Source organism: Ranitomeya imitator, chromosome 10 (genome assembly GCF_032444005.1).
Source record: "Ranitomeya imitator isolate aRanImi1 chromosome 10, aRanImi1.pri, whole genome shotgun sequence".
NCBI lineage: Eukaryota > Metazoa > Chordata > Amphibia > Anura > Dendrobatidae > Ranitomeya > Ranitomeya imitator.
The window spans coordinates 67478839-67496797 of NC_091291.1; the positions used below are offsets into that span (position 1 = coordinate 67478839).

At 43.9% G+C, this 17959-nt stretch overlaps 1 protein-coding gene across 3 annotated transcripts in view; it reads right to left on the reverse strand.

Annotated features, from left to right (window-relative positions):
• Positions 1-554: 554 nt before the first annotated feature.
• The window catches only part of LIG1 (DNA ligase 1), a 389895-nt gene continuing 372490 nt past the window's right edge, over positions 555-17959 (reverse strand). For all 3 annotated transcript variants that reach the window (XM_069741985.1, XM_069741988.1, XM_069741987.1), the window contains 2 exons: positions 8791-8883; positions 555-721 (listed from right to left, as the gene is read on the reverse strand). In XM_069741985.1, coding sequence (XP_069598086.1) covers positions 644-721; positions 8791-8883 — 171 coding nt within the window. In that variant the 3' untranslated portion in view covers positions 555-643. The remainder of the gene's footprint in view (positions 722-8790; positions 8884-17959) is intronic.

A 17959-nucleotide genomic window follows, 5' to 3' on the forward strand; every position in this document is an offset into this window, starting at 1 on the left:
GAGTGTCAGAAAGCTGGGTTTGCATCGTAAGTCATGGAAATTCCAGAAGGACACTCACCACAAACATACTTGTAAAAGCACCCAGAACTGGATGGAAAAAAAGTGCTGAAGTTGCCAGCAATGAGTCCGGATATAAATCCCATTGAAGGCATCCTGCTGTTGTTGCACTTTTAATGTTTTTATCCGTTTTTCTGTGTGATGTATCTTTTTGTGTGTTGCATTATTTTTGTATAAGCTTTCTGATCAAAGATTTTTTATTTTTTACATATGGTTGTGGTGCTCCTTTCCGTGTGGACTTGATCTTTCTCTATGGGTTTAACTCTTTCGGCCATGGCTGCACAATATTATAATATATATATATATATATATATATATATATATATATATATATATATATATACATATATATATATATATACACACATATATACATATGTACGGTATACACACGGATCAGTCTCACAGAGCATCATCTAGCAATAAATATACCGTAGCTTTTAACAGCGAAGACGCATATATATATTTCGAATGGTTTGAAAAGAAGAAAATGTGAATGAAATTGTAAGGTAGTCTTTATTAAAAAATAGTTACACGTTAAGTTTCGGTTTACTCCGTCACAAGAGTGCAAAACACATGCACTTTTCTAATAGAAGTCGTCATCTTCTTTCTCTGTTGCAGATACATTTTGTATTTGCTGCTGCTTTTTGTACAGTTCTGCAACCTAGTAAAGATAAAAAATATAATTAAGTGCAAATATAGAAACTTCAGTTTAAACAAAAAATAAAATAAAGCAAACTACTTTTTTTTTTTAACAAATTCCACGTTCCTGTGGATAACTAATACCACTTCAGCTCACTTATTCAATGCTGGAGCATGCGTTTTTTTTTGCATTAACCCCTTAAGCCCCAAGGGTGGTTTGCACGTTAATGACCGGGCCAATTTTTACAATTCTGACCACTGTCCCTTTATGAGGTTATAACTCTGGAACGCTTCAACGGATCTTGGCGATTCTAACATTGTTTTCTCGTGACATATTGTACTTCATGTTAGTGGTAACATTTATTCGATATAACTTGCATTTATTTGTGAAAAAAATGGAAATTTGGCTAAAATTTAGAAAATTTCGCAATTTTCCAACTTTAAATTTTTATGCCCTTAAATCACAGAGATATGTCACGCAAAATACTTAATAAGTAACATTTCCCACATGTCTACTTTACATCAGCACAATTTTGGAACCAAAATTTTTTTGTTAGGGAGTTATAAGGGTTAAAAGTTGACCAGCAATTTCTCATTTTTACAACACCATTTTTTTTTTTAGGGACCACATCTCATTTGAAGTCATTTTGAGGGGTCTATATGATAGAAAATACCCAAGTGTGACACCATTCTAAAAACTGCACCCCTCAAGGTGCTCAAAACCACATTCAAGAAGTTTATTAACCCTTCAGGGGTTTCACAGGAATTTTTGGAATGTTTAAATAAAAATGAACATTCAACTTTTTTTCACACAAAATTTATTTCAGCTCCAATTTGTTTTATTTTACCAAGGGTAACAGGATAAAATGGATGCCAAACGTTGTTGTACAATCTGTCCTGAGTACGCTGATACCCCATATGTGGGGGTAAACCACTGTTTGGGCGCATGGCAGAGCTCGGAAGGAAAGGAGCGTCATTTGACTTTTCAATGCAAAATTGACAGGAATTGAGATGGGACGCCATGTTGCGTTTGGAGAGCCACTGATGTGCCTAAACATTGAAACCCCCCACAAGTGACACCATTTTGGAAAGTAGACACCCTAAGGAACTTATCTAGATGTGTGGTGACCACTTTGACCCACCAATTGCTTCACAGAAGTTTATAATGCAGAGCCGTAAAAATAAAAAATCATATTTTTTCACAAAAATGATCTTTTCGCCCTCAATATTTTATTTTCCCAAGAGTAAGAGAAGAAATTGGACCTCAAAAATTGTTGTCCAATTTGTCCTGAGTACGCTAATACCCCGTATATGGGTGTAAACCATTGTTTGGGCGTATGGCAGAGCTCGGAAGGGAAGGAGCGCCATTTTACTTTTCAATGCAAAATTGACTGGAATTAAGATGGGACGCCATGTTGGTTTGGAGAGCCCCTGATGTGCCTAAACATTAAAACCCCCCACAATTGACACCATTTTGGAAACTAGACCCCCTAAGGAACTTATGTAGATGTGTTTTGAGAGCTTTGAACCCCCAAGTGTTTCACTACAGTTTATAATGCAGAGCCAGTTAAAATAATTTTTTTTTTTTTTCGCAAAAATTATTTTTTAGCCCCCAGTTTTGTATTTTCACAAGGGTAACAGAATAAATTGGACCCCAAAAGTTGTTGTCCAATTTGTCCTGAGTACGCTGATACCCCATATGTGGGGGGAATCACTGTTTGGGCGCATGGCAGAGCTCGGAAGGGAAGGAGCGCCATTTGGAATGCAGACTTAGATGGATTGGTCTGCAGGAGTCACGTTGCATTTGCAGAGTCCCTGATGTACCCAAACAGTACAAACCCCCCCACAAGTGACCCCATATTAGAAACTAGACCTCCCAAGGAACTTATCTAGATGTGTTGTGAGAACTTTGAACCCCTAAGTGTTTCACTACAGTTTATAACACAGATCCGTGAAAATAAAAAATCCTTTTTTTTTCCCCACAAAAATGATTTTTAGTCCCCCAAATTTTTATTTTCCCAAGGATAACAAGAGAACTTGGACCCAAAAAGTTGTTGTCCAATTTGTCTCGAGTACGATGATACCCAATATGTTGGGGTAAACCCCTGTTTGGGCGCACGGGAGAGCTCGGAAGTGAAGGAGCACTGTTTTAATTTTTCAATGCAGAATTGGCTGGAATTGAGATCGGACGCCATGTCGCGTTTGGAGAGCCCCTGATGTGCCTAAACAGTGGAAACCCCCCAATTATAAATGAAACCCTAATCCAAACGCACCCCTAACCCTAATCCCAACTGTAACCCTAACCACACACCTAACCCTGACACACCCCTAATTCTAATCCCAACCCTAATCCCAACCGTAAATGTAATCCAAGCCCTAACCCTAGCCCTAACCCTAATGGGAAAATGGAAATAAATACATTTTTTTTTAATTTTATTATTTTTCCCTAAGGCTAGGTTCACATTGCGTTAGGGAAATCCGTTTAGCGCTAGCGGATTGCGCTAACGCAATGTCTTTTTAGGTGTCGTGTTTAGTGGTCGCGTTAACGTCCCCGCTCTGGAAGATCGCAAGCAAGCAGTGTCCGAGGCACGCCACAAAAGAACGGCACCTTGCTAGCGCGAGCCGAAAATGGCACGCTCTAGCGATGTGCTACACCCGAAAATCACACTGCTGTCAATGGGTGTGCTAACGGACCCGTTGCACGGCGTTAATTGTGACATTTTCGCCGTGCAACGCTGTCCGTTAGCGTTAACCCATTAACGCAATGTGAACCTAGCCTAACTAAGGGGGTGATGAAGGGGGGTTTGATTTACTTTTATAGCGTTTTTTTATCGGATTTTTATGATTGGCAGCTGTCACACACTAAAAGACGCTTTTTATAGCAAAAAAGTTTTTGCGTCTCAACATTTTGAGACCTATAATTTTTCCATATTTTGGTCCACAGAGTCATGTGAGGTCTTGTTTTTTGCGGGACGAGTTGACGTTTTTATCGGTAACATTTTCGGACACGTGACAGTTTTTGATCGCTTTTTATTCCGATTTTTTGTGAGGCAGAATGACCAAAAACCAGCTATTCATGAATTTTTTTTGGGGGGAGGCGTTTATACCGTTCCGCGTTTGGTAAAATTGATGAAGCAGTTTTATTCTTCGGGTCAGTACGATTACAGCGATACCTCATTTATATCATTTTTTTTATGTTTTGGCGCTTTTATACGATAAAAGCTATTTTATAGAAAAAATAATTATTTTGGCATCGCTTTATTCTGAGGACTATAACTTTTTTATTTTTTTGGTTATGATGCTATTTGGCGGCTCGTTTTTTGCGGGACAAGATGAAGTTTTCAGAGGTACCATGGTTATTTATATCCGTCTTTTTGATCGCGTGTTATTCCACTTTTTGTTCAGCGTTATGATAATAAAGCGTTGTTTTTTGGCTCGTTTTTTTCTTTTCTTACGGTGTTCACTGAAGGGGTTAACTAGTGGGCCAGTTTTATAGGTCGGGTCGTTACGGACACGGCGATACTAAATATGTGTACTTTTATTGTTTTTTTTTGTTTGTTTTTTTTAGATAAAGAAATGTATGTATGGGAATAATATTTTTTTTTTCTTCTTTATTTAGGATTTTTTTTTTTTTTTTTTTTTTACACGTGTGGAAATTTTTTTTTTTAACTTTTTCACTTTGTCCCAGGGGGGGACATCACAGATCACCGATCTGACAAGTATGCACAGCACTCTGTCAGATCGGTGATCTGACATACAGCCGGGCAGGATTAGAGCTGCAGCTGCAGCCTGATCCTGACCCGGAAGTGCTCCCTGCAGGACCCGGATGCAGCCCCGCGGCCATTTTGGATCCGGGGACTGCAGGGAGAAGACGCTCGGTACACGGTGAGTACATCACCGTGTACCGATCGTCTCAGGGAAGCCCGCAGGGAGCCCCCTCCCTGCGCGATGCTTCCCTGCACCGCCAGCACACCGCGATCATCTTTGATCGCGGTGTGCCGGGGGTTAATGTGCCGGGAGCGGTCCGTGACCGCTCCTGGCACATAGTGCCGGATGTCAGCTGCGATAGGCAGCTGACACCCGGCCGCGATCAGCCGCGCTCCCCCCGTGAGCGTGGCCGATCGCATATGACGTACTATCCCGTCACTGGGAATTAAGTCCCAGGTTACCTGGACGGGATAGTACGTCATATGGGATTAAGGGGCTAAAGGAAACCTTTCACATCAGAAAACCACATTTATCTTAAAGTGTTGAATTCCTACCCAACTGCTATACTGAAAGTGCAGCTACCTGAAAAAAAGACCTTTCATTTCAATCATAGAGGCGTTCACAGACTGGCTACAGTCTCCGCTCTCTATGCTGTGACGGGACAAGCTTCCAACCATCGCCCTCAGTATAGTGAGCTGCGCTGAGAGACGTGACTGCAGCTGCTCCGTGCAGGCTCACATGACCGGCAGATCCTGGGAAGAAACAAGTTAATTTTCTACTGGAAGTATGGCGGACAGGCAGCGTTGTACGCTACTAATCTAAAGATTAACTCCCTAGCTGCAGGTAAGGATAGATTTCTGAGGTGATACGTTACCTTTCGTTCTTGAATAAAATGTATTATACCTACCTCCAGGACTCCAGTATGGCAAACATGACCTGTAGTAGCTAAGGCTAATTTTTAAAGTCTGACATGTCACTTTCTGAGGTAATAAGTCTAGAATGCTTCTATGTTGTACAAAGCTCAGTGATTCTACGTTATGATCGTGTCAAATTTAGGACTATAAAAATAAATCCTATTTTCGAAAATAACTAAAATTTAACAAAAATTAAAGGGAATCTGTAACCCCATTTTTCACCTTTAAGCTAAGGCCACCGCCATCAGGGGCTTATCTACAGCATTCTGTAATGCTGTAGATAAGCCCCCGATGTAACCTGAAAAATGAGAAAGAGGTTAGATTATACTCACCCAGGGGCAGTCCCGATGCGGTCAGGTCCGATGGGCGTCGCGGTCCGGCGCCTCCCATCTTCATACGATGTCGTCCTCTTTGCTTTCTGTTGCAGCTCCGGCGCAGGCGTACTTTGTCTGCCCTATTGACGGCAGAGTAAAGTACTGCAGTGCGCAGGCACTGGGCCTCTCTGACTTTCCCGGCGCCTGCGCACTGCAGTTCTTTGCTCTGCAGACAAAGTATGCCTGTGCAGGAGCCGCGGCAGGAAGCAAAGAAGAGGACGTCATCGTATGACCCGGACCGCGACGCCCATCGGACTGGACCGCCCCTGGGTGAGTATAATCTAACTTGTTTTTCTTATCTTTCAGGTTACATTGGGGGCTTATTTACAGCATTATAGAATGCTGTAGATAAGCCCCTAATGGCGGTGGCCTTAGGTAATAGGCGAAAAATGGGGTGACAAGATACCCTTTAATTAAATCTCAAATTATTAAATTTGAATTTGTATGCAGATAGTCATATTTCATAAAATACATTGTCTACTTTATGTCTTTATGTTACGTTAAGAGAGCTAAATGTTTAGAAGCATTTTTTTTATCAAAATGTTTTAAACCCTGTTTTTATGAACCACTTCCGTTTGAAGAGTCTTTTAGGGGCCTTTTTTTTTGACAGAAAACGTACCCAAAAAAAAGCCTGTCTGTACCCCCTCAAGGTATTCAAAGTCGCATTCAGTAAGTTAACTCTTCAAATGGTTCACAGGAATTAACAGAGACATAAAAAAAACAAAAAAAAAATTGGGAAAACTTTGAAAGTGTCCCCAAATGCAGTGGCAAAAACCATCAAGCGCTACAAAGAAACTGGGTCACATGAGGACCGCCCCAGGAAAAGAAGACCAAGAGTCACCTCTGCTTCTGAGGATAAGTTTATCCGAGTCACCAGCCTCAGAAATCGCAGGTTAACAGCAGCTCAGATTAGAGACCAGGTTAATGCCACACAGAGTTCTAGCAGCAGACACATCTCTACAACAACTGTTAAGAGGAGACTTTGTGCAGCAGGCCTTCATGGTAAAATAGCTGATAGGAAACCACTGCTAAGGACAGGCAACAAGCAGAAGAGACTTGTTTGGGCTAAAGAACACCTCTTCACCTTGCAAAACACACAGACCAAGTGAGACAGCCACAGCTGCCTTAAATTAGCCCAAGACCTGGACTGGAGGTAAGTGGGCAGCAGATCCCACCCAGCTCTTTTAGCTGCTCGTAAAACCAGGACCTATGGGTTAATAAAAACACCTCTCAGCACTAAATGTGCTGGAGCCTGCTCCTCCTCCTACATTACCGAGGCTTAGTACCTGTGGGACACATGGCACTTTTCATTGTAAGACGACAAAATGACTGCTATAAAGTGATATCTACAGTAAATTAAGATAACCGTTTACACAGCAGAGACAAAGACTTTATGTAGCTTTCCCTTTAACTCAAAACATTTCTTTGTTAAACAACTGCCAAATATTTCAGCTGCCATAAAGCACACACATCCGGTGAACTGGTTTATAATGATATACAGGAGGGAAATGTGTCACTATGGCCTTCCAACAGATTTTTTTTAAATAACATACACAGTTACCATATTGAATACATAATTTATAAAAAAGGAGAAAAAAAAAGCCAAATTACTTTTTAAATATGATATTGTAATATCCAGATATTTCTGACATAATACACTGTATTATTATTTTTTTAAGTGTTATTACCAAAATAACTTGTTAAATCGCTGGAGGTCCATCCATCCAGACTGTCAGTGATCAGGGCTCTAGAACCCAGTGTCTTCACATTCAACATTATTCCTTTCTCCAAAAGCGTATAGTTAACTCTACAGTGGTAAGAGTTAGGCTGGAGTCACACTGAATTATGGCAGTCCGTTAGACTGCGTTACACCGCGGCATAACGTGGTGTAACGCAGTCCGTTAACGCTGCCATTAACCCCTATTATCGGGCACATCGCCAACGCATACCATAATCTGCAGGCGCTAGCGATGTGCGGTCATTCTGTGACGAACCCTGAGACGCGGTCTGAAGCGTTTCGGGGTCCGTCACCGCTAGCGCAGATAGAACGCATGCGTTGAACGGACTGCACTAACGCAATGTGAACCTAGCCTTACTGGAATATGTAACGCTCTGAATACTTCTCTTCCCACCTCTAGCTTTATCCATGACTGAGGTTTTGGGTTATGCAGTGTTTAAAGTCTATCTACATACAGTGCAGGCACATTTTTATTAGTGATCTCAAATCTAAGACTTTGAACTGAAGCTAATCATGCCAGATGCCATGAAGTATGAATATTCTAATGGTCTCTTCAGATAAGAAGAGGACATGAACTCTACTGCCTCCTGTTGAAAGTAGCAATCCTACAAGTCAATATCGACCATTTAAAGAGCCTTGCCACGCAACTTAGGCTAAAAGCCAAATCAGAATCTCAATTTGCAGACAAAGTGTTTCAGGGTATTGCCCCTCATCAGTGCAGAGTATGAGATCTGACTGGGCTAGGTGAGAGGCCAAGACTGGGATCTAAGGAGTAAGTTTTCTCCTTGTGAAGAGTGACATGCTAGGCCTGGCATGCTATGTTTGCAACACATTTAAGTCTCCTCATACTGGCATGCCAGACCTGGCAGGTCACTCTCCACAAGGAGAAAACTTACCCCTTAGATCTCAGGCTTAGACTCTCATATAGCCAAATCAGATCTCATACTTTGCACTAACAAGGGGCAATACCCAGAAACACAGTGTCTGCTAATTGAGATTCTGATTTGGCTTTTATTCCAAGTCATATTGCAAGGCTAATTAAAGGGTCAATACTGACTTGTGGGATTGCTACTTTCAATAGATGACACTAGATGAAGGATGAGAGAACACCTAATATGTGTTACTTTCAAAACAGCCAAATCAATAGATACAAAGTACATACATAAAGAATGGAAGATTTAAAAGCACATATTCAAGATTATATCGAAAGAGACTGAAAACTACATAGTCCGCAACAAGGCAACAACACATTCATCTAGACCATGCAAATTAACAGCCTGTCAGCTGTCCACACCTGCTAATGTATGTCAGCGATGATAAAACAGTACAGGGAGAAAACATTTATATAATAAGGTACCTGAAAACTGTTTGTTGCTTCTTCAGGCCTTTTATCTTCTCGAATGCGAAGGAAGCGAGGGAAACGCAGAGAGATTCCCTTTTCATCTTCCACCTAAAACAAAATAATTTAAACAGTCAATTTAACTACACTGCTCAAAAAGTAAAGGGAACACTTAAACAACAGAACATAACTCCAAGTAAATCAAACTTCTGTGAAATCAAACTGTCCACTTAGGAAGCAACACTGTTTGACAATCAATTTCACATGCTGTTGTGCAAATAGAATAGACAATGGATGGAAATTATTGGTAATTATCAAGACATACTCAATAAAGGGAGTGGTTCTGCAGGTGGGGACCACAGACCACATCTCAGTACCAATGCTTTCTGGCTGATGTTTTGGTCACTTGAATGTTGGTTTTGCTTTCACACTCGTGGTTGCATGAGACGGACTCTACAACCCACACAAGTGGCTCAGGTAGTGCAGCTCATCCAGGACGGCACATAAATGCGGGCTGTGACAAGAAGGTTTGCTGTGTCTGTCAGCGTAGAGTCCAGAGGCGCTACCAGGAGACAGGCCAGTACACCAGGAGACGTGGAGGGGGCCATAGGAAGGCAACAACCCAGCAGCAGGACCACTACCTCAGCCTTTGTAATTCCTACAGAAGCACATGGAGTACATGTCTAAACCAAGTACTAAAAATGTATTTTTATTTAACAATCTTACAAAACATGAAACACATGTAACATTAAAACAGCTTATAATAGATGGGGTACATAGGGAGCTTCTGTGTAACTACTAGGGACACATAAACCCCAAAACAAGACCAGCTGGGCAGACTGACATCAAAGAGTTAAAGCCCATTGAAGCTACATGCTATGGCAAGAAAAGTGCATAGTGCAAAAATGCCAGAGATCAAACTGGGGAAAGGGGCTTGGTCTGGGAGAGTGTAAAACACTCAAACTGCACCCACCAGCCCAATTACACTACCCCAGCAGCTTACAACGGAGCTCAGACGGCAGCTTGCTAACCCATATGGCCTGCTAGTGTGGGTCCACACAGCCCCGACGCGCGTTTTGCGTAGGGCTTCCTCGGGGGCTGTAGCTGTGTGTGTCCGCCTAAGTCCTTAAAAGCGTGTGTTACAGGTGCCAGACATCAAGCGCCATTACCGGCTCATGCGCACCGGGAACCGGCCCGTGTGGACGCCACTCCCACAATTTCTCACGTGACGCGGCGGGTCAGAGGGAAATCCCTCGTGACGTCAAAGACAAACCGTGTCACAGACGGAAACCAGAGAGATGCATGCCAGACCCAGCCGTAGAGGGCATGCGCACCCACTCGTGACGCCAGAGAGGGGAAGTCAGAAATAAGCAGATGGAGAATAAATTATGTGAAAGGTGGCCAGAAACCCAAATAATAATAGATGCGGTCAAATAAATACATGTACAGCCCCAAAAGGGGTCAGTATAGTATGTCCAAAAATACTGGATACATGGCCCTTCTTCACCTTAAAGGGCCCTACCACCATTAAATTGCCCAACATACCCTAATGTCCTTCTGAATAACAAGACAAAAAAAACGGAAAAAACTGAAAACAAAAAATATGGATAATAAACAAAGATAAATGAATGTATATATTGAAATTTCTAGAGAGTTGAGCTGAAGGCTTTAAGAACCCATTCAGATATATGGTTACTTCAGACATCAGATTTTAATCAGAGCTTCTTCAACAAAAAGGCATCATAGTCCGGGTTTTCAAAGATCAAAGGGTGGAAATGCGGATGATATTAGATGATAGGACAAGCATATACTGTACAGATAAAATAAAAACAACACAGATAAAAATCCAAGTAGGGAAGATACAATAACCTGTAAAAAGGAAGAAAAGCTTCCGCTTCCAATCGCCACCCCATATGCCACATCTTACCCGGTCAATGCCAAGTACTTTGAAGCCTTTAGGGTTACATTGATGGTGTGACCTGAAGTGGCGAGGGATGGTCTTTAACGAGGCAACGTCGCTGACATCACCCACGGCCATAATGTCTCCAACATGTTTGCGAGTGCAAACTCACAACTCCCGTCATATGAGACCAATGTAAAATTTGTTACATGGCCATTTAGCCATATAAATCACATACGTGGTGCTGCAAGAGATATTCAGTGATCTTAAACTCCCTTTGGCCATCGGACGATGTTAACGACGTTGCTCGCACATGATTCCAGCAGGCCAAGCAATCACCGCATGGGTAGAAACCCCATTTTCCCTTACCCGTCCCAAACATCCTGGGTTCTTTTGCCACATAGTAGCTCCTAACTAAGATATCCTTTAAATTCTAATCCTTTAGAGTGGGTTCAGTTTTGAGAATTGGCAAATGTTTATTCATAATCTTTCGCATAGTCTCCCATTGATGATTGAAAGTAGTAATGTACCTAATTTTTTGTGCCTGCTGTTGTCTTATTTCCTTCTTCCCTGCAAGTAGATCACATCTAGAATTCCTGGCACGGGCATAGCCCCTTTTTAGACTACTTCTGCTATAGCCACGCGCCAGGAATCTCTTCCCAAGGTCCACGGACTGTCTCTCAAAAGATTCCTCAGAAGTACATATCATTCTCATTCAAAGGAATTTGCCTATTGGGATTGTCCCAATAGTAGAATAAGTATGAGAGGAGGAAGAATGGAGAAGTGCATTCACCGATGTCTCCTTACAGGAAACATCAGTGTGTATAGCTCCATCTTTCTGGACCAGCAGCCTGATGTCGAGAAACGGATCCAGGATGGCACATCAATGCGAGCTGTGGCAAGGTGGTTTGCGGTGTCTGTCACCTGCAAAATGACCTTCAGCAGGCCACAAATGTGCATGTGTCTGTACAAACGGTTAGAAACCGACTCCATGAGGATGGTCTGAATGCCCGACGTCCACAAATGGGGGTTGTGCTCACAGCCCAACACCGTGCAGGACGCTTGGCATTTGCCACAGGACACCAGGATTGGCAAATTCACCACTGGCGCCCTGTGCTCTTCACAGATGAAAGCAGGTACACACTGAGCACATGTGACAGAGTCTGGAGACGCCGTGGAGAGCGATCTGCCTGCAACATCCTTCAGCATGACCAGTTTGGCAGTTGGTCAGTAATGGTGTGGGGTGGCATTTCTTTGGAGGGCCGCACAGCCCTCCATGTGCTCACCAGAGGTAGCCTGACTGCCATTAGGTACCGAGAGGAGATCCTCAGACCCCTTGTGAGACCATATGCTGGTGCGGTTGGTTCTGGGTTCCTCCTAAAGCAGGACGATGCCAGACCTCATGTGGCTGGAGTGTGTCAGCAGTTCCTGCAAGATGAAGGCATTGAAGCTATGGACTGGCCCGCCCGTTCCCCAGACCTGAATCCGATTGAACACATCTGGGACATCATGTCTCGCACCATCCACTGTCACGTTGCATTACAGACTGTCCAGGAGTTAGCAGATGCTTTAGTCCAGGTCTGGGAGGAGATCCCTCAGGAGACTATCCGCCGCCTCATCACGAGCATGCCCAGGCATTGTAGGGAGGTCATACAGGCATGTGGAGGCCACACACACTACTGAGCATCATTTCCTTGTCTTGAGGCATTTTCACTGACATTTTATCAGCCTGTAACTTCATTTTCCACTTTGATTTTGAGCATCATTCCAACTCCAGACCTCCGTGGGATATTAGTTGTGATTTACGTTGATAATTTTTAGGTTTTATTGTTCTCAACACATTCCACTATGTAATGAAGATTTACAACTGGAATATTTCATTTAGTGATATCTAGGATGTGGGGTTTTAGTGTTCCCTTGAATTTTTTTGAGCAGTGTATTTTAAATGAAAGTTAGGATGAGCCAACATCTTAGCCTCTTGTTACATAGTCATCTGGCATTAAGATCCATCAGTAATATCTGTCCGTGAGTAATATGTGCCATTCACACACCTGATGTTACTGGGGCCATATTCCCATGCTGGTATTGACTGAGCACACGTGGGACATGTCACACTCACTGCTGACAATGACTGCTACAGTCACTAATTTATTTCAAATGCCAAATAAAATAAAAGAGCAGGGAACCATGGAGCCATCTGCACAACTGTGCAAGAAAAAAAATATTATCTGTGCTCTTCTGAGACCCAATGACGCTGTAATAAGTAAATGTAATGCCTCTATGAGCAGGATTGTAGTGGCAGTGAAGAGGTCTTCGTAAACCAAACCTCACAATAGCTCATCACTATCAGCTCAGAGGGGTCAGACACCCCACCAATCAGCTATAACCGGCTCCAACAGAGGCCGAATTACACAATGAATGGTGCAGAACATCGCAGCTCCATCACACTATTAGGCGGCTGCTGGGGACTGCAGAATTGTAGAATTCTGAGTGCACTTTAATAACCCCTTCACCCACGAGCCTGTGTTCACCTTTTTATCGAGCCCAATTTTTACAATTCTGACCAGTGGTAATAACTCTGGAATGTGTCAACAGGTCACACTGATTCCGAGATTGTTTTTTTTGGGGGGGGCGGGTGGGGAGGGACGACATATTGTACTTCATGATAGTGGTAAAATATGTTCAATATGACTTACGTTTATGAAAATAATCGGAATTTGGCGAAGATTTTAAACAATTTTCAAACTTGACTGATTTAGGGCATAAAAGTTATGTCACACAAAATAGTTAATAAATAACATTTCCCTCAAGTTTACTTTACATCAGCAAACTTTTTGACAACATTTTTTTGGAGAAGATATAACAATTAAAAGTTATTTCCAACAAAATTTACAAAATGATATGCGGTATAGTCTCGAGTATAAGCTGAGATTTTCAGCCCTTTTTTTAGGCTGAAAGAGCCCCTCTGGGCTTATATTCGAGTCATTGTCCCAGGGGGTCGGCAGCTGTCACATCATACTCACTCTCATCTGACGCATCTCTGCACGTCCCTGCTTCTCAGATGGTCTCTGGCGCCTGCAGCTCTTCCTGTGTTCAGCAGTCACGTGGTACCGCTCATTAAAGTAATGAATATGGATGCGTCTCCACTCCCATAGGCGTGGAGTGCATACTCATTAATTTCATGAGCAGTACCATGTGACTGCTGAACAAAGGAACAAGCTGCCGGCGCACGCTGGAGACCATCGGAGAAGCAGGGACTTGCCGAGACCGCGCCAGGAGGGTGTATGAAGGGGGAGGGCGAGCCATGCCAAATTCACCTGTCCCCGTTTGACTGCCGTTCAGGTCAGAGGGCGCAATGATGTGCTCAGTGTGTGCCCTCTGCCTGAACAGTCACTGCAGAGAGCCGGAAGACACAGCGGCGCTGGAACGGGGAAAGGTGAATATCGCAAGTGCCAGGGGCCTGAGCTAGTGGTGACTCAGTCACCTGGCCCCCATAGCGTGCCGGGGTCCTCACCTGCTCAAGACACAGCGCACTTGGCGCCCAGCAAATGAGAGGTGAGTACCGTATATACTCGAGTATAAGCCGACCCGAGTATAAGCCGAGACCCCTAATTTTGCCACAAAAAACTGGGAAAAACTTAATGACTCGAGCATAAGCCTAGGGTGGAAAATGCAGCAGCTACTGGTAAATTTCAAATATAAAAATAGATACAAATAAAAGTAAAATTAATTGAGACATCAGTAGGTTAAGTGTTTTTGAATATCCATATTGAATCGGGTGCCCCATATAATGCTTCATACAGTTTATGATGGGCTCCATAAGATGCTCCATATTAAAATATGCCCCATATAATGCTGCACAAATGCTGATTATGACTCCACAAGATGCTCCATACAGACATTTGCCCAGTATAATGCTCCACAAATGTGGATTATAGCCCCATAAGATGCTCCATACAGATAATTGCCCCATATAATGCTGCACATGGCCCCATAAGATGCTCCATACAAATATTTGCCCCATATAATGCTGCACATGGCCACATACAGATGCCCCATACAGATATTTGCCCCCATGTCATGCTGCACATGGCCCCATACAGATGCCCCATAAAGATATTTGCCCCCACATAATGCTGCACATGGCCACATAAGATGCCCCATACAGATATTTGCCCCATATATTGCTGCACATGGCCCCATACAGATATCTGCCCCCATATCACGCTGCACATGGCCACATAAGATGCCCCATACAGATATTTGCCCCCATATAATGCTGCACATGGCCATATAAGATGCACCATACAGATATTTGCCCCCATATAATGCTGCACATGGCCACATAAGATGTGCACCATACAGATATTTGCCCCCATATAATGCTGCACATGGCCACATAAGATATGCTTTGCAAAAAAGAAAAAAAAGAGCATGAACCGCACATCCCAAAATCATACATTGATCTAAAGCCGCTAGGCAAAAAATTATATAACTGAATATGAGGTTTTCAGTTTAACATTCTGATCAGACTGTATGAAGCCCACTGCCACTTCACGGCAAACCTCGTAGTGGGTCCTACCGCCCTAACGGAGCGGAGCCATGCGGCGCCCACCGCTACAGCGGCAATGCACCACCAGGGCAGACGGCCTGTTGCCCCACAGCACCCATGCTGCAAGACTGAGTCTCCATGACTCCAGACCGCGCCGCCCCACCAACACAAAGCCACAGCAACAATGGCCACCACACAGCACCAAAATGAAAGGACCACTGAAACTCAGTGTGGGGCAACAGGCCGTCCGCCCTGCTGTTGCATGGCCGCTGTGGCGGTGGTCGCCGCACGGCTCCGCTCCGTTAGGGCGGTAGGACCCACTACGAGGTTTGCCGTGAAGTGGCATTGGGCTTCATACAGTCTGATCAGAATGTTAAACTGAAAACCTCATGTTCAGTATATAAATTTTTGCCTAGCGGCTTTAGATAAACGTATGATTTTGGGATGTGCGGTTCATGCTCTTTTTTCTTCTTTTTGGCAACATAAGATACCCCATACCAGAGGTGTCAAACTGCATTCCTCGAGGGCCGCTAACAGGTCATGTTTTCAGGATTTCCTTGTATTGCACAAGGTGCTGGAATCATTCTGTGCAGGTGATTAAATTATCACCTGTGCCATACAAGGAAGTCCTGAAAACATGACCTGTTTGCGGCCCTCGAGGAATGCAGTTTGACACCTCTGCCCCATACAGATATTTGCCCCCATATCATGCTGCACATGGCCACATAAGACGCCCCATACAGATATTTGCCCCCATATCATGCAGCACATGGCCTCATAAGATGCCCCATACAGAAATTTGTCCCCATATCATGCTGCACATAGCCCCATAAGATGCCCCATACAGATATTTGCCCCCATATAATGCTGCACATGGCCACATAAGATGCCCCATACAGATATTTGCCCCATATGCTGTTGCTGCGATTAAAAAAAATAAAAAAATTACATACTCACCTCTCAGGCCCCCAGCACTTGCTATACTCACCTTTCCCGTTCCACCGCTGACCGCCGCTGTGTCTTCCCATCCTCTGCGCCGACGTTCAGGAAGAGTGCGGCGTGCACTAATCGCGTCACCGCGCCTTCTGACCTGAGCTTCACTGCGGAAGACACAGCGGTGCCGACAGTGGAGCGAGGAGCAAGTGAGTATTGCGCACTGCCCCGTCATACTTACCTGCTCCTGGCGCCGTCGCTGCACGTCTGTTCCTTGGCACCGCATTTTCTTCTTGTAGTGAACGGTCACCGTTACCGCTCATTACAGTAATGAATATGCGGCTCCACCTCTATGGGAGGTGGAGCCGCATATTCATTACTGTAATGAGCGGTACCATGTGACCGCTCACTACAGGAAGAAGCTGCAGCGCTGGAAGAAGCAGGGACATGCAGGGACCGCGCCAGGAGTAGGGGAGTATAAATAGACAGCCCCCGCTCCCCCTCCCCTGCCGACCCCTGGGTATGACTCGAGTATAAGCCGAGAGGGTGACTTTCAGCCCAAAAAAGTGGGCTGAAAATCTCGGCTTATACTCGAGTATATATGGTATGTCTTTTTTTTTTATCACAGCAGCATATGGGGCATATTATTCTATGGAGCATCTTATGGGGCCATTAACTTTTATGGAGCAGCATATGGGGCATATTATGCTATGAAGCATCTTATGGGGTCATCAAACTTTATGGAGCAGCATATGGAGCATATTATGCTATGGAGCATCTTATGTGGCCATCAACCTTTATGGGGCATTATAAGGGGCATATTATTCTATGGAGCATCTTATGTGGCCATCATTAACCTTTGTGCAGCATTATATGGGGCATATTTTAATATGGAGCATCTAATGGGGCCATTATTAACCTTTGTGCAGCATTACATGAGGCATATTTTTGTATGGAGCATCTAATGGGGTTGATCATGGACTGTATGGAGCATTATATGGGGCTCCTGATTCAATATGGATATTCAAAAACACAACCTACTGATGTCGCAATCAATTTTACTTTTATTGGTATTGATTTTTATTTTTGAAATTTACCAGTAGTGGGGGCGTGGCTTTGGTCTCTGGCTATGTGAGACGTGCGATCAGGGAGCTCCTGAGGTAAAAACCTCCAATCCAACTTTAATCCCTACTTTTACAAACCATCCACACAATTTTATATGGGTGACTGATACAGCCTTCCCCCAGGCTTATTTTAGACCAAAAAGAACAAAAATTGGCCCTTCACCCAGGAAGATTTATTTACCTCATGGCAATCTGAGGCCTACTAGGAGCGTGTGAGGACAGCCATTGCCACCATCAACAACAGTGTGTTCAACCCCGGAGCACACTCCTGCCCGTAGCACAGACCCGGAAGCCTTCGCCACTGCAGAGAACACAGCTCTTGACATCGACGCTGCGGTGAACAGGGACGCCATCGCTGCACCCGAATACAAGATCAGGATTCCCCTCCGGACCACCAGCAGGACCACCAGCAGAGAGGACACTCCGGACACCGAACATCAACGCTGCGGTGAGGCCTTGCAGTGATTTCCCACCCCCCTGCTACCAGAGGAATATCAGTTTCCTTCACGTTTTCCTGCCTTTCTGCCTTCCAGTCAACTCAGGTACGCTCGACCACACTGAGGTGCCATTAATACTCCGGCTGTACCCCGCTTAATATACCCGGACTCAGAGTCCACACTTGTGGCTCCATTAACTTATCATACCTCCCTGGGGCTGTGGGCTGTTAAATCTGCCAAA